The sequence below is a fragment of the Ursus arctos genome, unplaced genomic scaffold (genome assembly GCF_023065955.2).
Source record: "Ursus arctos isolate Adak ecotype North America unplaced genomic scaffold, UrsArc2.0 scaffold_7, whole genome shotgun sequence".
Classification (NCBI taxonomy): domain Eukaryota; kingdom Metazoa; phylum Chordata; class Mammalia; order Carnivora; family Ursidae; genus Ursus; species Ursus arctos.
In genome coordinates this window covers 5,297,403-5,317,392 of record NW_026623089.1, presented here as the reverse complement: position 1 = coordinate 5,317,392, position 19,990 = coordinate 5,297,403, and the positions used below count along the sequence as shown (strand labels likewise).

Genomic DNA, 19,990 nt, shown 5'->3' with positions numbered 1-19,990 from the left:
AATGTTTACTGGTGTGGAAACTCCTAGAATTTGAGAACTCACCTGCAGGGCGAAGACCATGATCCAAAGAGCCCCTGCGCGTCTGCTCCTGGCCTGGCCTGAGCTTTCCTTTCCCAGCTGGCTCCTCTCCCCACTTCCTCTCTTCCCTTCCTTCACAGACTCTTGAGTCCAACTGAACTAGCCGAAGTTTCTGCGAGCCCAAAGTCTCCGGGCCCCGGGGGCTTTTCTTGCCTCTCCCTCCTGGCTTCTCGGGGTAACTGCCCTCATTCAACAGTCAAGCGAGAGGCCACCTCCCCGGGGAGCATTCCCTGACCAGCACTGCACCCCACCCCTTCCCACCTGCGCTGGACGTCCCTGCCCAAGCATGACGAGCTAACCTATCTACCTGTGGTTAATCTACTCGGCACCCTCCAGTCAGGCTGGCGTGGCCTGGCAATGCTTAGGTGCTCAGTGAAAGGCTGTCCCGCAGTGAAAGGACCACGTGCTCGGTCGGGCAGGCTCTTCCCAGGGAACCCCGGGGTTTGCTCTGCTCCAGGAGGACTCCTTACACCAAGGCGGAACCCGAATCCGCGCTCCGAGCCCCATGCTGTGCAAACCCCAAGCTTCATACGTGTCATAGAGTCCCCCTCGCCCCCTCCTCCCGGGGCGCCCCCCTCTCGTCGTGGGACAGCCGGGGTCCGGGGACTCCGCGCAGAGGGAGCGGCCGCTCCGCTGTGGTGTCCCGAGGGAGGGGGCGTCCGGCGGGCCGCGCGCGGGAGACACAGGCTGCGGCGCGCGGTGCCGGACGCAGGGGCAGTGCTCACAGGCCCCGGGCCGGCCCGCCTCTCGCCGGCGCTCCCGGCCTTTCCCATCCGGCCCGCGACGCTCCGCCCGCCCCGTCCCACATGACACCGCCTCCGCCGCAAACTTTTTCCTCCCATCCTGTCGCGGCTCGAAAGGAATGGAAAATGGCGGCCTAGGCGCGGAGTTTCCTGCCCGAGCGGCGGCGGCGGCTCTCGCGGCGGCGCCATGACGCGCTGGGTGCCCACCAAGAGAGAGGAGAAATACGGCGTGGGTGAGCTCCGCGCGCCCCACTCCGCGCCGGGCCGGCCCGACCTCCCCGCGGCGCGCGCTCCGGAGGGGCGGCGGGGCCGGGCGGGGCGCGGCGGGCTGGCGGGCGGGAGGGCGGGCGGGGGCGCCGGAGCCTGTTGCCGCCGGCCCGGCCCGAGTGCCCGGCGCCCCCTCCGGAGCGCGGGCGAGCGGGGCCGGGGACTCGCGGGGGCGGGCCGTGTCACTTCCCGAGGCGTCCCCCTTCTCCCCCGCCACCCAGCTCCCGGGCGGGCACCCGGTGGCGGAGCCCTCCACCCTCCCGGGCCGCCCGAGCTCAAACCCCATTCTGCCCGCGGCCGAAGCCTTCGGATGGGCTGGCCGGGCCGCCCCCGGGTCATTGTTCTGCCGCGTCTTTCTGCTTTTTGGGTGAAGTTGCGTGCAGGGTCTGGAGTTCCCCGGGCGGGCAGTTGCAAGTTGCAGGGATCCAAGCGAAGAGTTGTGCTCTCTCCCGGTGGGAAGTGGCGCGCGCGACCTGGGCGGGCCGGGCGCCCTGCCCGCCACTTGGTGCCCCTGGCCTGGACCGTGCGGGGACCCCCGGAGCGGACGAGCGCTCTGGCGTCCCCGGGCTCGGGGAGCGGGTTGCGGAGGGCGGGACTGTTTTGGCTCCGCCGCTCTTTGTCGTTTCCTGAGGGGAGTGGGGGGAGTCGGGTTGCAAGTTTACATTTCGGGCCGAATGAGTACACATTCCGGAGAGCGAGGCTTTCCTTGATGGCAGAACAAACAGACCCCAGCCCTCGTTGCTCCCCGCTGCCCTTCTCGCCGGGGATTTGCAGGCTGGCTGCCAAGGTCTGGGGTCCAGCCAGTGCTTTCTCGCCCACCCCTGTCGGGAGTCGGGGCCGTGGCTGCTCTCCGGGATCCCGGACCCTGGACCTTCGCAGTTTTCAGTCTGACTTCCCTGCCGCTCCTTCATCACCTCCATCACCCAGGCTACACTTTGCCTGACTTGTAAGGCCTTTTGTGACCTTGGTCTCCTCTCTGCCGCCAGGTTGTGCCCTCCCGGGGCTCCTCCTGCCGGGGCTTCTGCTCCTGCTCCCGCTCCCGAAGCGGGCAGGGCCCCCTGTCGCTGAGCTTTTGCGGTGCCATACGTGCCCTCACTGCTGGTGTCCTCCAGAGCTGGCCCTCTGACTTGAGCAAGCCTCCAGGGCGCCCTAGCCCTCGGGGTTCTTTCTTTTTTGTGATTACAGTGGCTTGTCTCTACTCCATGTCTGTGGTGTGACAGTGGAGCTGTTTGGACAGTGGCTGTGGGAACAGTCAGTCCTGAGACAGTCCTAGTCTTCTGGGCCCAAACTCATCTTGTACATGCCGAGCTGGGGGGCCTTCCTGATTCAGGACCACTATTCCTGAGCTCTCTTCCCAGCCCATTTCTAGAGATGAGGAAGCAGAGGCTTACACATGGGCATGGAGGGCAGGGGCAGAGGTGGGCTTTGTGACTCTGGGACCTGCGTGTGTAAGCAACACCCTGGGTGCCTCCATATGGTTTCATCCCACCTCTCCGGATAGAAGTGTCGCCATCCATCTGCAGCGGTGGGGGGACGGGTGGGGTGCACATTCTGCTAGGGACTGCTTCAGGTGTGGTGACAGTGGGGGTCTGGGCTGTGGAGAACCTGCTGGTGTGTGTGTGTGTGTGTGTGTGTGTGTGTGTGTGTGTGTGTGGAGTGAGCTGAGGACTGGAACACAGCAGGGACTGATAGAGGAGTGCCTGGAGCACTCCGGAGTGGCAGGAGGCAAGCAGCCACAGATGTCTGTGGGGAGGAGGCAGGGAGCAGTCCTAGCCCTGGCTGAGGGCTGGCCTCCCCCCCCCCCAGTCCCGTGGGGTGGGACTCCTGTCACTCCCACTTGACAGAGGCTGAGAGAAAACACATTGTTCATACCACTCGTAAGGGCTCCATCTGGGATTGGAACCGGGCTCTGGAGTTCACACCATCCCACTGAGCGCCAGGAGGTGGGGAGGGGCTTCTCTTTGGAGCTGCATGTTAAGATACATGGACACCTTTTGTTGGCTCCCAGCGTGACCTGATGGTGTTAGTGAGGACACTGACCTGATGGTGTTAGTGAGGACACTGTCGGTGTGGCACCTGTTGAGTTGCTTGACTGTCCTATCTAGGGAAGACCAAAGGGAGCATTCAGTGACAGAGTGAGTGGGGTCGTCTTGCTGGGGAGGTGACTGTGGGCAAGAACATGCTGTGTCCCTCCCCATTACGTCACACATGTTCCAGAAGCTTAGCCAGCACTCATTGTGGTGACTTCCAACATCACACCTTTGGCTAATGCTGTGGTTTTAAGAAAAGTCTGTGTTGGAAAGTTTCCAAAGGACCGTGTCCTGGATGGTTTTGCCAGGCAATTCTAGGAACAGTGCGAATGGCTTGTCACGTGGAGAGGGTGGCTGCTCTCCTTGGTTTCACTAGGGTGGAGCTGAGGCCGCAGGATGCGGTAGAAGGGACCGGTCAACACAGCTTTTTCAGCATCGGTGGGAGCTTTAAATGACCAGAGGCCCGCCAGGCAACTCTTGATTCCGGGCAGAAGGGAAGGCGAGGATGCTCACATCCGGGTCAGCCCAAGCTCTCCACTGTTCTAGGAGCTGGCACTGGAGGGTCTCAGGAAGGGAAGACAGAAGTGCTGGGGGGCAGGGATTCATTCCCATTAGCTAATGGGCTGTTTCCGCCTAAGGGAAAATTACTGGCCATCCCCCTTACCAACCACAGCGTTTTTTGGGGGAGCCTAACAACAGGGCTGTGTTTCCTTGGAGGGCTGTGGCGGGTCGTGGGTGGGCCTTGCTTCCACTCCGACCACTGACTTGGCGGGATGCATGAATCACGAGGGGAAAGAAAATGATAAAACTCCATCTCATTTGGAAACATGAATCACGGCTCATTGTTTGCAAGTACTTGGAATCTGTTAGAAGCATTGTTTGTAAATGAGACACTTCAGTTATTTATTTATTTTGTAAATTGGGGAAAGGAGTAAACAGCTGATCTATTGCTTCCTCAGCAAGGGAGGAAATGCTGGTGTCTCCCCCTCATTTATTCCAGTGGGGGTTGGGGTTGCCCCTAGGACATTTACTGGTCAGTTAATGTCTCCCCCTGGTCTTGAATTGGGTGGGTCAGTGTTTATAGGTTTGGTTAGTTAACACAGGGATGTATTTCGACCTGTCATACCAAGGGCTTGAACTGGGTGAACTTTTCCATCATCCACCAGCTATAGGCAGAGTCTGAGGTCTCAACGGCAATTAAATTATTACAGATCTGTTCCTAAGATGAGGTGAAAAGGTGCAGTGCGTTCTAGTCACACCTGAGGATGGGGTGCTCACCTTTCTTGTTGGTGTGAGAGACAGAATAATGCACCCCCCCAAATGTCCATGCCCCGATCCCCAGAACCTGTAAATATGTTATGTGACATGGCAGAAAGGGCTTTGCAGATGTGGTTAATGTAATGAGACTGAGAGTTGGAGAGATGATCTTGCATTATCTACGTGTGCCCCCCAAAGCAGAGAACTTTTTCTGGCTGGTCACAGAATTGTGGAGTCAGAGGTTCCGAGCCTGGGCAGGGTCCCAGGTACAGTTGCTGGCCCCAAGATGTAGGAGCCCACTTGCAAGGACCAGAGAAAGCCCAGGGAGCTCCGGGCACCTCTCAGCTGGCAGCCAGCAAGGAAGCAGGGACCTTAGTCCTACAGGCACAACTGGATTCTGCCAGCACCCGAGTGAGCCTGCAAACAGATCCCTTCCTGAGCTCCTCACGAGAGCCCAGCTGGCCAACAGCTGGACTTTGAGACCCAGAGCCACTGAGTGCCTGACCTGGGGAGCTGTGAGATTATCCCTGTGGACCCTTTGAAGCTGCTCAGGCTGTGGCCGTTTGTTAAAGCGGCAAGAGAAACCTAACAGAGTTGGTGCTGAGAGCAGTTTGGGAAATTAAGGTTCTCTTGGTAGCCTTCCGCTTTGTTATGGAGGGGATTGAACACCAGCAGACCCAGTGTGGGTGCTTCATTCTGGCTTTTTCTACAGAGAGCTCAAAGGGGATGCGGGTGTTGGTGCTGCAGACACCTTGAACTCCTGGCTCTTACTCCTTATGTGGCCCGTAAGCAAATCACTCAGTTTCCTGAGCCTCGGTTTCCCTGTCTGGACGGTGGAGCTGAGCCTGGCTACCACAAAGACCAAAGACGATGCATTGAGATGTTGGTAGAGTGGGGGCATCGAGTTTGAGGTCAGCCAAGCACTCAGTGGAGTGTTACTTTTATTAATTTTTTGTTTAATAAAGTGCGGTTCAGAAATGTAGTGACAAGTGACTTTCCATTTGGACTTGACAGGCACAGTTGCAGCAAGAATACTTGTCTTCAAAACGTGATTTCTTAATGGTGTGTTTTGCCCCTCTATGGGGGGAAGGTCTCATTTGCTTGGTGTTGGGGAGCATGACTTGTGTGTATTTAGATTACTTCTGAGTGATGATAACTGCTAGGAGTAGTGTAATATCCACATAAATTTGGGAGTGTGGGAGTTGCAGAGAGATCTCTTTTGTTATCTAGAGTAGCAAGCAAGCTGCTACTTTGGGGAAGAAAAATTAGATTTGATTGTAAGTAAATAGAAATGCGGACATTTTCATTCACTGGAGTTGCAGAAAAACCAAATTAGGGCATATTATATTTCTACAAACCTTATTTTACTTCGAAAACATAAAAAATTTTAAATTTATTGTTGTGCCAATGTTTGCCCGGAATATCACATCTTGTCAGGATTGTCTTGGGTTGGTGAAAAGTTCCTTCTCTTGTTCCCTGCCTTCCCTGTATCCTTCAATCCTTCCTTCCTCCTCTTTTTTATTTTTTCTTTAACTTTGTATTTTCAGATAATTATAAACACGTACGTTTGTAACAAATGATACAGAGAGACTCCCATATACCCATTGCCAATTTCCCCCAAGGAGACATCTTGCCAAACTGTAGTACCGTACAGAGCCAGGGTATTGGCAAGGATTCAGTCCAGGTACAGAGCACTGCCATCACCCCGGGACCCCTCCTCGTGTCCTTTGATAGCCACACCCACCTCGCTCCTCCTTTGGATTGATTTTTGTCCCGCCGCATGATTCTCTGGAGACCGTTAGGTGGTTGTGTGTCTCAGAGTGGTTCCTTTTCACTGCCGGGTGGTATCACACCGCAGACAGAGCAGCCATTCACCTGCTGAAGGACGTCTGCGCTTTGGCCATTATGAGTAAAGCTACTAGGAACATTTATGCACAGGTGTTCGTGTGAACACAAGTCTTCACTTTCTGGGACAAGTGCCCGGGAGTGCCATTGCTCACTTGCACGTGTTGCGTGTTTGGATTTTTAAGAAAGTGCCGAGCTGTTCCAGAGTAGCTGCACCATGTTGCATTCCCACCAGCCCCGTGTAGGTGACCTGGGTTCTCCCTGCCAGCCTTTCTTGTCCCGCTTGTCTGTTTTAGCCAGTCTGATGGAGTGTGGTGGTGCGTGGTTGTGGTTTGGATTGGCGTCTCCCTCTGTGCAGCCCCTCCTTGAAGGTATCGTGGTGTCATGTGGGAGCTGAGCCTGTGGGCTGAGGGCTGGAAGGCTGCTGCCAGAGGCGGAGCTTGCAGAGGTGCGGCGGGAGCGGGAAGAGGAGGTCTTGGGGTGGGAGGCCGGTAGGGCTGTGCAACAGGTTGGGGACAAGCAGTGCCCCACGCCCCTGGCTGACCGCGGGGCACGATGTTCAGACACCTCCGCTGTGCCTTGAGAAGGTCTTCCGAGGGGTAAGCCCTGCAGAGGGGACCCCGGGAAGGGTCAGAATTTGACTTTTAGCCCTGGTGTGGCCACTCTTCATTGATGTGACCTGGGGCAAGTCTCTGAGCCTCTCCTAGCTGGTTCCACGTTTTCAAAATGGAGGATAATACTTGGCCTTGTGTACAAGGTCAGGCTGAGGGGGGGGTTCACGGGAACTAAAGGACAGTTAGGGCACTTTGGGAACATTGTTACGTCAATAGCGGCAGCATTGTACCTGTTTGCTTTTATCGATAGGTGGGAAGTGCTTTGGGACCCTCCCTCAAGTCAACATGTAAAGTGTGTGTATTAGTTTGCTGCCTTAACCAAGTACCACTCTGAGGGCCTTAAACTGCAGGAATTTATTTTCTCAGTTCTGGAGGCTGGAAGTCCAAGGTCAAGGTGCTGGCGGGGTTGGTTCCTTCTGAGGCCTTCTGCTGGGTATGTGGATGGCTGCCTTCTCAGTGTGTCCTCACAAGATCTTCCTCAGTGGTGTTGATGTCCTCACCTCCTCTTATTGGATTTGGGCCCACCCTCATGACATCATTACCTCAGTCATCTCTTTAAAGACCTTGTCTCCAAAGCCATTCTGAGATATGGGGGGGCGGGTAGAGCTTCAGTGTGTGAATTTTGGGGGACATAACCCATAACATGATTATCACAAGTAAGATGTTCCCTCTGGATTTTTGTGGTGCTTTGGTGGCCACCCTCTGAGTGATTGTTTTCTGCAAGGTCATGGATCCCCAGTTCCTTGGGGAAGCCTGGAAGAAGGGAGGAGGGAGATGAGAGGTGGGAGCTCACAGCATGAGCCCACCCTCCCTCACAAGGCTCACGGAATCTAATTTAAGGAATCAAATTAGTGTCTGTGTTCAGCCTTGGAAATTTCTTGTAATCAAATTGGTGACGGGATGATACAATCAGGGAGTCTGAGACCTGAACAGGAAGTTGAGCAGGTTGTAAGTGTGGTCAGTCACATGGGGGCCGCACCTGGGGAACAGCTCTTCCGCAGGGGTGGCCCCGTCCCACTCCACCTGCCAGTGCTCACTTGCCTGTTGCGTTAGGAGACTGAGACCCCAGCTTGGCTGTATTTCCAGCTTTTTTTTTTTTTTTTAAAGATTTTATTTATTTATTCAACAGAGATAGAGAGAGCCAGTGAGAGAGGGAACACAAGCAGGGGGAGTGGGAGAGGAAGAAGCAGGCTCGTAGCGGAAGAGCCTGATGTGGGACTCGATCCCATAACGCTGGGATCATGCCCTGAGCCGAAGGCAGACGCTTAACCGCTGTGCCACCCAGGCGCCCCTGTATTTCCAGCTTCTTATCACTTGTAGTATTGGCATGTGGGTAGGGTGGCCAGGCTCCCTGTGGTTCTGGAATGCTAGTTGTCCAGTGATGGCAAGGGCGCCTTTGGTACCGGCATCGCATCGTCACTGTTGGGCCAAGGGCACAGCTCCGGGGCTGCTTTTCACTCTGTAGGCCGTGCAGCTGGCTCTTCAACCCCGTTACACCTCGTAGTCTGCACAGGCCCTGGGCACTCACGGAAGTGCTTTAATTTCGGTAGCTAATGGGGCGAGGGCAGGTGTTGGCATGTGACAAATACCTAGCCCCATGCTTCCTGATGATCTCTCAGAAGCGCAGTGTTAGTGGGGCGCTCGGCAGCCTTCCACGTCCCTGCATGCACGTGAGATGCTGACATTTCTATACACGGGCACTCGCTGCTTCTAAAAACCAGGTGGTTTCACCCCAGACAGATGTCTGTCAGCTTGTTAACTTTTCATTTGGGTGCCTCAAGGAGGAAAAGGTGTTCTCTCAGTGAGGGGTATGTGTGAGAAGATCCCAGATTGGGGGGCACGGAGATGCATCTTTGAATCTCAGCTCCATCTCTTGCCAGCCAGGTGACCTTGGGTGAGTTATTTACCCTAAGCCCGAGCTTCTCCTTTGTAAATCTCCTTTGATAATACCATCCTCCTCCGGGTTCTGGGGATAAAGAGAGATAAGCCAGCACAGACCTGGCCCTGGGTCCGTGCTTGGTAGCTGTTTCTTTCATGCTCCCCTCGGCCCCTCAGTCTGTGCGACTACAGCCACATGGGCGCCATTGTCTCTCCAGCCCCTGCTTGTTGTAAGGGAGGGTCCGAGATGGGAAGAGATGTTTGATGGCTTCCCTAGAATTTTAGTGTTTGCTCTGAGGTCCTATTAGGTCGGACTTCCTACTGATGCCCAGAGCTCCTGAAGGGACCAGGTGAAGGGAGCCCAATAAAGCTTACGTGGATAAATCTCTTCCCCAAAATGCCACTCGGAGTCTTTGTCCTGGTGGCATTGCTGTTCACGATTGCAGTTGGCGGCCGCGTTGCCTCCAGAGCGCGATACACATTTTGTGTGCCATTTTGAGTGATTTTGTTTAACTTACTCGGATGGTTAGGTACGCTTTTGTATGTAAAGGTAACTGTTGTGAGTTCTTTTCTGAATTAGGGTTGTCAGGCTGCTGTAACAAAGGCCCCAACATTTCCTTGGGATGAAAGTTTGTTATTTGTTTAAAGTGGCTGGTGGGGAGGGGGTGTAGGGTCTCTGCTGCCTCTAGTCATCCGGGACTCAGTCTCCTTCTGTCCTGTGCCTCTGCCCTCCACTAGGCTCTTGGGCTCCTCGCCTTTCAGCCTGTGGATGGGGAAAGAAAGAGATGGAGGACCTTTCTCGGGGGCTTTTCTCCCCTGCCGGGGCTGGAGGTGGTGCCTGTCCCGGAGCCCAGTGCCTGGCCCCACCGAACAGCGCCTGGGCCTTGGAAATAGAGTCTAGCTGTGTGCCCTGCAAGAAGTGGAGGATGTGCATACCAGGGTCTCCTCTAACGGGTTCCTGTCGACACCTGCTTTCTGCTAATCAGGAGGAGTTAGACCCTTCAGCGTTATTGGCATCGAACACAGAGCTTGTAAGTTGTCACACCATTTTGTCCCTGAGAGTCACTTGGCAGAACAGATGTCCAGACCCTGACGAAGATATGAAGACAGGCAAATAAGAACAGGTGCTGCCTTTTTCCTTGGCCTGTTATCTGCTCTTTCCGTCTTGTAGATTCCAGGATGTCCTACACCGTAGACCTGGCCCAGAGAGTACTTCTTGGGGGGCGGGTAGACCCGTGAGCGTAAGGGAGGCTGCCTTCTCAATGAGTCATCTTCATGTTTGTCTGGCAAGTTCCTGTTCTCACCATCCTGAAACATATGCAGCAGCCCCAGATCCCCTTCCTGCGTCTTTGGCATTTTTTTGGCCTCAGAAGGTGGTGTACTAAAGCCTGCTTGTTAGAACTATGTCTTTGTTTCTAAGTGTTGGTTTTTGTTTATTAGAATGGAATGTTAATATTCTGAAATAACACGTGTCTTCATGACTAAGCATGCACGAAAAAAGGCTATAAAGGTAAATCAGTCACAGCTATAGTAACTTAAAGTTAGGTTGGGGGGCCATTCTAATGTAGGGTAAAGAGCACTGGACTGGGAGTCAGAATGCCTGGAATCCAGGCCAGGGCGCCACTCTTCTGCCTTATCTACCCTCCCCGGCCTCAGGCCCTTGGAGATGGGGCAATAGTGGCCTCCATTTATACCACTTCGCCACCGTGCGTAGAGGAACGAGCAAGATAGTGCATGTGGTAGAGCTTTTGGAAGGAGAAAGTACTCCTTTCTATTATTTCCTCTTCCAGAAGGAGAAAGTACTACTTCGTATTATTGATGTTAGCCTGTTCTAGAGAAAATATGTGATTTCTGGTGACGGTTTTAGTCACTTTCTTATTGGAAAAGGGCAGCGTGGCAGCGTGGGCATTACTTTTCCCAAGGTTTTGTAGTTTTGTTTTATTACTAGACGAGTTGTCTAGTCATTGGTGAACAGGGTGAGCCGATGAGCCTTCTGAGTAAGCCCTGAGCTGAGCAGTTGAACCGACGCGAGGTGGATAGTGTTGAAGGGGAGTGTGTCCCAGCTTCCGTGAGCCACGCACTGGGTGGAAGCCACAGAGAAACTGTAGGTCAGAGAAAACTGTGCTTTCAAATAACCTTCCTGCCTTGCTTCCAGTGTGCTCGCCAGCATTGTTCTTAGACGTGGGGGATCCGGAGCCGCCCTCCTGGGGCGCAGATCCTGGTACAGCTCAGCAGTCCCTTATGTGAAATGCTTGGGGCACCGGTGTTGCTGAATTCAGGTTTGTCTTGCTGTGGAGAGGAAGATGGAACCCGTGCAGAAGGCTCACGTGCACGCCGCACCCCCCAGCAGGTCCGAGGACGCCCCTGCAGTCAGACATGTTGATGAGGCTGCGAGGAGTGTAGGGTCACCTGCGACGTGAGGGAGGGGACCTGTGATCAGCCTGCTGTCCGCTCAGGCTCAGTTTTTGCCATTTAATGAATCACAGAAAACTCTGGTGTCTTGAGTTTTGGGAGATTGCGGGGACATGGATGTGTTTGATGTTTTTCATGGCGACACCAGCACATTCAGTGCTTGTCCGTCCTGGGCTCTCAGGTTCTCTGAAGCAGAGCTTTCAGACTGTGGTGGCTGTTGCCTCCTTGGAAACCCTTTAAAAAATGTCCTTCCTAGCCTTCTGGCCTCATTTCCTGCTATGCTCCTATCCGGCTGGGTGCTGGGCTGCTCCCAGGTCCCAGTCTGTGATTTGCCCATTCCTGCCTTAGCTTCTTCGGACTTGTGCCCGGGGCCCAGCATTGCAGGTCTCATCCTCTCTGCCTCCTGACCCCTCCGGAAGAGACTGCCCCTCTGTTCACAACCCGGGCTGTGGCAACAAGTGTGTGTGAGGGCTGAGGGCCCAGCAGGAATGGCCCTGAGTCCCCAGGGCATGGGAGTCTTGAGGCAGAAGGAGGGGTGGGGGGTTGTAGAGACAGCATGGGGAGGGGGCAGGTGCACCCCAAGGTCAGGGATTCAGGGTTGAGGAAAGGCCTGCCTTCCTCCAGATCTCACAGCGTTGTGGTTTTCTCTTCCTGGTATCCTGAGCCAGAATGTCCTGAGGCAGATGCGTGGGTCATGTAGCTGCGTGGCCAGGAGGCTGAGCTCTAGGTGGTGGGGCGCCGCGAGGGGCCTGGAGCAGCTGGCCCTGATTCTGGATGAGAGAGGCCCAGCTCTGCCCAGGGGTACCGGTGGTGTACCCGGGAAGTGACCTGTTTGAGGCTCAGTGCCTTCGTCCTGTGAATGTTCAGGGATATCACTGCCTGTGGAGGCTGCCCCGTCAAAGCCAGCACTAGTGTCCACGTTGGGATGCGTGCATGGGGGACTCTGCACCCCTCTGTGCTCCGGTGTGCTCCCTTGTCGACTGTGGATAACAGTAGTTGCTGCCTTACAGAATTGCTTGAGGGTTAAATGAGCTAATTCACGTAAAACTGGGTTTCTGGACCTGTGTACTCTTGACATCCTGGGCTGGATAATGTTTGGTTGGTGGGGGGGGGCTGTGCTGTCCCTTGTTGGGAGCTTAGCAGCATCCCTGGCCTCTACACTAGATCTCAGTGTGACAGCCTACATAGCTGTAGCTGTTGCCACATGTCCCCTGTGGGCAAGATGGCTCCCCTGCGGCAACCACTGGTATGAAGTGCAGGGGTGAAGCCTGCAGGGGTGAAGCTGGACTCTGAGGCAACACCCACTGGCTGTTTACTGTGGTATCGTGCTGGTGTTGCTGGAAGCAGAGGCTCTCCTTATACCTGGGAAGGCAGGCTGGAACCCTGCAGGACTGCTTCCTGAAGGATATGTGTTGGGGAGAGGTGGGAGGGGAGGAAACGGGGAGGAAGCGGGGAGGGTAGGGGCCTCCCGCCAGGCCTGCTGGCCGTGGGAAGGTGGTCGGGAGCCAGCTGTTGTCTCTTCTCCTTTCTGAGAAACATAAATGGCAAGTTCTAGGACAGATGTGCAGCTTACCAGGGAGATTGTGGACCTTCCCCACATTCTTCCTAAACAATACCTTTCTGGCTGCCCTGAGACTTCCAGAAATACAGGAGCTCAGGCATTCGCCGTTGGAGTTGTATTTGCTGGAATAAAGGCACTTATCAAGATTCCTTTTTTCCCCCCGAAAATAATAACTTATTTTCTTTAACATAATTGACTTTTCCAGGGGCAAATAATGATTTAGCAGGAGGGAAATGTGATTATTTTTCTTCCAAATTGCTCTGCTTCTATTAACTTCACAAGATTTATTTTCAAGTCCTTCTAACGTCATGTGTATTCTGCTGCCTATTTTTCAAAGGCAGGAATGCGTCCTGGTCCTCCAGGCACTGTGGCCAGACTGCCAAGTTTCTTCAGATTGTTCTTGGGGAGTGTGGCTTTGAGGATCAGTCTGGAGAGACCAAAGGGAGGGAGAGGTGAGGATGGGATCCAATACATGGGAGTCCCACATACAAAGGGGATGGATGGCACTCAGTCCGGCTGACCTCGGTGATGTCTGGTGGTATTTCTTTACCCAAACTCTGCTATAGCCCACCCTGCGTAGCCTGGCAGTGCCACCGTGCGTTTGCATATGTTCTCCTCTCTGTCTATAAATAGTCTTTATTTACCTTCCACCTCCAGGCTCAGCTCAACTTGTAAACCTTTCTCGACTCACCAGGCTGAGTGAGGGCCCGCCCCCATGCTGCTCTCTGCAGTTCCATTACATACTTCTACTTGTGGGGCCAGTTGGTGCACCTTACGCGTGGCCCCTGCTGGACAGAGGGCCCTTGAGGACAAGGAGGACAAGGACTGAGTTGTGTTCCTTTCTCTGTTCCCCTGCACCTGGTCTGGTCCCTGGCACACCTGTTGCATGAAGGCGAACGGACAGAGGGATTTTATCCCAGCCAAGCATTGGGAACTAACTTGAAAGCTGCAGATCTCCTGTTGGTGGAGAGTCACATCTCAGGGTGTGTGGCCCCTTCTGGGATGTGTGACAGAATCGCTCAGGAATCCAGTGTGTGATTGTGTTCAATGGACTTACAGCTCCCCCACCCTGGGCTGTGGGTGGTTCCCTAAGAAGAGGCTCTGTCCTGAATGAAAGTGGACACCCGGTGCCATGCTGCACATAAACTTGGTGACCAGGCAGCTCAGCCACACCTCTGGTCATGGGTTCCTCAGATAGCTGGGGGCATTGCCAGCGTGTTTGTGACTTGGTTTTTCCTAGAACTTGCGGCCCCCCACCCCCCAAGCTTCCCCTCCTCTCAGGCTGCTGCTTAAGTCCTTCTGCATGTGTTGCTCTCAGTCTGGCTGTTGGGGTCAAGTGCAGGGACTGGATGAGCAGGAGGAGAGGAGAAGGAAAACCCAGTTTGCAAAGCAGATGGCAGGGCAAGTCCCAGCTCCGGGTCCTGGTGGCTGTGGAACCCCAGGGAGGCTCTGAGCAGCTTTCGGGGCCTGTGATCATCTGTAAAGTGAGATCCTTGCCCCAGTCTCTCCTGCCCTGCAGCATGGTGATGAGATGCCGGTGACGTCAAAGTAGACCGTATACACTGAAGTACTTTGTGCCTGCAGAGCGGTGAGCAGCAGAAAGGAACAGTCGGACATTTTTGTTTAGATTTTTTCTGTCGAGCTCCAGATAACAAATACCTTAGGTTTTGCTGGCCAGGAGGCAAAATAGAGGGTACTACATGGGTATGTATATAATCATTAAAAAGGTGGACCCACTCGGGGTGCCTGGATCGCTCAGTCGGTTAAGCATCTGACTCTTTTTCTTTTTTTTTTTTTTAAATATTTTATTTATTTATTCGACAGAGATAGAGACAGCCAGTGAGAGAAGGAACACAAGCAGGGGGAGTGGGAGAGGAAGAAGCAGGCTCACAGCAGAGGAGCCTGATGTGGGGCTCGATCCCATAACGCCGGGATCACGCCCTGAGCCGAAGGCAGACGCTTAACCGCTGTGCCACCCAGGCGCCCCTAAGCATCTGACTCTTGATCTCAGCTCAGGTCTTCATCTCAGGGTCCTAAGTCCAAGCCCCGCGTTGGGCTCCACGCTGGGCGCGGAAACTCCTTAAAAACAAAGAAACAATGGAGCCACTCGAAAGTGTAAAAATCAGAAGATAGTTTGGCAATTCCTCAAAAAGTTTTAAACACACGACTACCGTGTCACTCAGAGATTCCACTGCTGTGTCTGTTTCCTGAAGAACTGCAAGCAGACGTTCCAACAAATATGTGTACATAAACGTGCACAGTGGTCCTCTTTACAGCACCTGAAACATGACACATGGAAGCCGTCCACATGTCCATCGGCAGATGAGTGCGAAAATCAGACATGGCGCAGCCATACAACGGAAGATGATTGAGTCATGAAAGTGAATGCAGCACGAACACACACTACAGCATGGGTGAGCGTAGAACGCGTTATGCGGAGTGAAAGAGGACAGTCACAGAAGGACATATGTCTTAGGATTCTCTCTGTGTAGGAAACGTCCAGAATAGGCAAATCCATAGACCCGGAAAGCAGATGACTGGCTGCCGGGGGCTGGGGGAAGAGGGAACGGGGAGCGACTACTATAATGGGGATGAGGTTTCCTTGGCCGGAGATGAAAATATTTTAGACTTGAACTACGTAGAGTTGGTGATTGCACGACACCGTGAATGTACTAAATGCTACCAGATCGTACACTTCCTTCCTTAGTTTATTTATATATTCACTTATTTTACTCCTACAACATCGCTGTGAAATGAGCGCTATGTTTGATCTCCATTCTACAGGGGAGACCGAGGCACTGAATTTAACTAATTGCTTTAACCAAATCATACACTTTCAAGTGGATAATTTTATGTTACGTGAGTTTTACCTCATTAAAATAAATGATGGAAAACATTCTTCGTGGATGGGCAGTACAAAGTCAGCCCGTGGCCGGATTTGGTCTGCGGGCCGTGGTTTGCCAGCCCCGGGTTTAGAGTCTTCATGACCCTTTCAGTTTGGAATAATGACTGTTTTGTCATAGTATTATGTACTAATTAGAAAAGGATGCAAGCTGTACGAAAGGTAGAAAGATGTCAGAATCTCATAGGCATTCTTGAAATAGTGTACCATTCAGAAATATCCAACCTTCCAAGTATACCTGTATTCCTGTGTTGAGTGTGGAGAGAAAAATGGGAGGTCCATAGACTTTTAAAGCTGAAAGGGCAATCAGTCACCCAGTTTTTTGGATTGAGGAGCAGGGGGTGGTGGGAGCAGAGCAGGGACCCTCTGTGGCATCCAATCCAGAGCTTCAGCGAACACTGGGGCCCTTCAAATGCTTGGAGTGGGGGAGGGGCAGTGAAAGGTGAGCGAAAGGTAAAAAAAAAAGTGATTTAACAGAAATCCAATTCTTTAGGGTTCCTGCCTCTTCAACCGTGTTGCTTCCAGTCGAACAGAAAATAAAATCTCCATTTTGCACTTTATCTGACCAGCAGTTACCAGTGGAGACCAGATGTGGTCAAGGGCTCTAAAACATTTGTCTGCACGATTTCCCTCTTTGATCTCTGTGATTTATAGGCAGGCACTTAAAGGTGGGATTAACGTGGAATGAGCCTTCAGAGTGAAGAATCTAAGTCCCTGGATGTGAAGGATTGGATGAAAGTGTTTTTTAAGGACAAAGTTTTAATAATCGTGGCATAAACAGTATTGCATTAGTACTTCTATTTTTAAAGTCATTGTTTTATTTACCTGCCAAAGTCTGCCACTTACCCGCAGGTATGTGCAGCTGCTTTGCAGATTTTCTTTCAATGTGTCAGCCTACAACATTTTTTCTTTTCTTTTCTTTTTCTTTTTCCTTTTTTCTTTTTCTTTTTTTTTTCTTTCTTTCTTTTTTTTTTTTACCAGCTTATAACATTTTCACGGGGCTTGCACCTTTATCACTGACCTGGTCCTGATTCACCTCATGTTTGGGAGGGCACCACTAGCCCCAAGAAATGGGATGCTGGTGTCGACTCTTGTTCGCAGTTTTTATGAACATTTCTTGTTGCATGCAGCCCGCCTGGCTGGGCAGTCGGCCTAATTTGCCTTCTGCTTATGTTCTAAAGTACTTTTAATTATGTGTATGTGTGTGCAATGAAGTTAGAGCTGCGTGAAATCCTGGCACTACCTAGTCCTGCTTCTTCACTTTACCCACTGGGTCTCCTCATGCCATTTCTTACCACTTGGGGGATTCACGGGTGTGTTTCTGAAATGTGCACGTTGCAGAGTGCGCGTAGGTGCGCCTATACGGACGAACTCCAAACCTCAGGGGACAGCTGAGACCCAAAAGGAATCATGTTACTAGAAAGCCTTTCCTGTGACACATTTAGAGCATGGAAGCTTCTGGTTTCTTCCTTTTCTGAGACGATAGGTCGGGGGAATACGTAGAATGTCAAGTAGAGATGACTCTTACCAATGAAGTAAGCCTTCCCTGACTGCTGCTGTTGCTTCGCGCCCTGAGCGTCGTCTTCGCCACGGCGGGCAGAGAGCCTGAGAGTTGGGCCGACGCGGATGGTGACTCTGTGCCGCGGGGAGACCGGCCCATGGCGCCTGTGGGGAGCTGTGACTGGAGGAAAATGCTGTGGCAGTTTTAAGTCAGTGGTTAAAAAGTCAGCAGTGACCCGTGATGTCCGCGGGAGTGTGAAGGGCCGCTGAGGAATTATCCCGGCCGGTTGTGGTGTGCAGACTGCGGTGTGTCAGGGAGGCGCTGGTGTGCGGACTGCAGTGTGTCGGGCCAGGCTGGTGTGCAGACTGCGGTGTGTCAGGGAGGCGCTGGTGTGCGGACTGCAGTGTGTCAGGCCGGGCTGGTGTGCAGACTGCGGTGTGTCAGGGAGGTGCTGGTGTGCAGACTGCGGTGTGTCAGGGAGGCGCTGGTGTGCAGACTGCGGTGTGTCAGGGAGGTGCTGGTGTGCAGACTGCGGTGTGTCAGGGAGGCGCTGGTGTGCAGACTGCAGTGTGTCAGGGAGGCGCTGGTGTGCAGACTGCGGTGTGTCAGGGAGGCGCTGGTGTGCAGACTGCGGTGTGTCAGGGAGGCGCTGGTGTGCAGACTGCGGTGTGTCAGGGAGGCGCTGGTGTGCAGACTGCGGTGTGTCAGGGAGGCGCTGGTGTGCAGACTGCAGTGTGTCAGGCCGGGCTGGTGTGCAGACTGCAGTGTGTCAGGCCGGGCTGGTGTGCAGACTGCAGTGTGTCAGGCCGGGCTGGTGTGCAGACTGCGGTGTGTCAGGGAGGCGCTGGTGTGCGGACTGCAGTGTGTCAGGCCGGGCTGGTGTGCAGACTGCAGTGTGTCAGGCCGGGCTGGTGTGCAGACTGCAGTGTGTCAGGCCGGGCTGGTGTGCAGACTGCGGTGTGTCAGGGAGGCGCTGGTGTGCGGACTGCAGTGTGTCAGGCCGGGCTGGTGTGCAGACTGCGGTGTGTCAGGGAGGTGCTGGTGTGCAGACTGCGGTGTGTCAGGGAGGCGCTGGTGTGCGGACTGCAGTGTGTCAGGCGGGGCTGGTGTGCAGACTGCAGTGTGTCAGGGAGGTGCTGGTGTGCGGACTGCAGTGTGTCAGGCCGGGCTGGTGTTCAGACTGCGGTGTGTCAGGCGGGGCTGGTGTGCAGACTGTGGTGTGTCAGGCCGGGCTGGTGTGCAGACTGCAGTGTGTCAGGCCGGGCTGGTGTGCAGACTGTGGTGTGTCAGGGAGGCGCTGGTGTGCAGACTGCGGTGTGTCAGGGAGGCGCTGGTGTGCGGACTGCAGTGTGTCAGGCCGGGCTGGTGTGCAGACTGCGGTGTGTCAAGGAGGCGCTGGTGTGCAGACTGCGGTGTGTCAGGGAGGCGCTGGTGTGCAGACTGCGGTGTGTCAGGGAGGCGCTGGTGTGCAGACTGCGGTGTGTCAGGGAGGCGCTGGTGTGCAGACTGCGGTGTGTCAGGCGGGGCTGGTGTGCAGACTGTGGTGTGTCAGGCGGGGCTGGTGTGGTGATGGCAGTGTGTCAGGCTGCTGTAGTTGTGAGTGTGGTGTTTGAGTCGACTAAACAACACCATGTGTGTACAGTGTTTAGTGCGATGCCTGGCGCCTCGTCACCACTTGGTGCTGGAACACCTCACTGGCATAGCGTCAGCCTGAAAATCCATCCCTAGTGACAAACCACCTAAGTTTAGTGTACTTCTGTCTTCCGTTAAAAAATTTAAAAGAGATTAGAGCGCTGTTAAGTAGAATCATTGGATTTCCACATAAATTACTTGATGTTTGTTCTCAAAGTTCAGAATTACTAAAAGCTTTAGTCTGAATTTAGATATCCAGGAAAAGGAGACAAAAGAAAGAAAATTAAACTGTGAAAAACACCACTTTCATGTAAGTATGTGCGTACATTTACATATTAACTTGAAGGAAAACACATTTCCTTATAATTATAAACAATATCTTGACTGGATCATTTAATAAATACTTTATGATGGAAAATGGAGATGTTTTGGGTTAACCCCCCACCCCAAAAGATAGGTTGTAACCCCTGTGCCTCAGAATATGACCTTATTAGAAAATTAGGAACATTGCAGGTATAGTTAGGTAAGATGAGGTCATACTGGGTTAGAGTAGGCCTTGAATTCTGTGCGATTGTTGCCCTTACAGGAAGGGAGGAGACACATGAGAAGGAAGCCATGTGAGGACAGAGGCAGCAGGTGGAAATTAGGCTGCCGCAGTCCCCGAGGCCCAGGGGCACCTGTGGCTACCAGAAGCTGGAGGGAGAGGAAGGGTTCCTCTCCTAGAGGCTTTGGGGGAACCATGGCCTTGCCTACACCCTGGTTTTGGATTTCTGGCCTTTAACACTGTGAGGGAAATAAGTTTCTGTTGTCCTAAGTCCCCACATTTGCAGTCATGGCAGCCCGAAGACAGAGGATTAGGGCAGGTAAAGAGGGCCAGTGGAGAGAGAAGATTGTGAGCTTGTAGTGGCCCACTTGAGACCCTGCACCTGTGCCCTGTCTCCATTCAGTGAGGAGCGGTCTCCTGACCCTCAGAGAGGTGGTGCTCTGCTATCTTTTGTGTTATCCTTTTAGAGAACTGTCTGGAGATGGAGGTGGTTAACTGTGTGCCAGGTATGTGATAATGTGAAGTGAAGTTGGTCTTTCTTTGGTCTACTTCTTTCTTTCAGTTTGGATTTGATGTGAAGTTTATGGAACAGAACTTGAGGTGAATAAGAGATGCTTAATTAAGTGTCATCGCTGCAGAGGGGTCAGGCACTGAAGTGAATGTTGGAGATTCTCGTGGTGCCCTTAACTGGGTGGCTTGTGTATGAGTAGATGGTCTCTTTCTTTC

General features: G+C 53.4%; 1 protein-coding gene across 4 annotated transcripts in view; it reads left to right on the top strand.

The window, feature by feature from the left end:
• Nucleotides 1-873: 873 nt before the first annotated feature.
• DOCK1 (dedicator of cytokinesis 1) overlaps nucleotides 874-19,990 on the top strand; it is a 493,249-nt gene continuing 474,132 nt past the window's right edge. For 2 of the 4 annotated variants that reach the window (XM_048219065.2, XM_026494391.4), the window contains exon 1: nucleotides 874-1,054. In XM_048219065.2, the coding sequence (XP_048075022.1) occupies nucleotides 1,009-1,054 (46 nt within the window). In that variant the 5' untranslated portion in view covers nucleotides 874-1,008. The remainder of the gene's footprint in view (nucleotides 1,055-19,990) is intronic. The other 2 variants (XM_026494390.4, XM_026494389.4) reach the window with 1 other exon arrangement.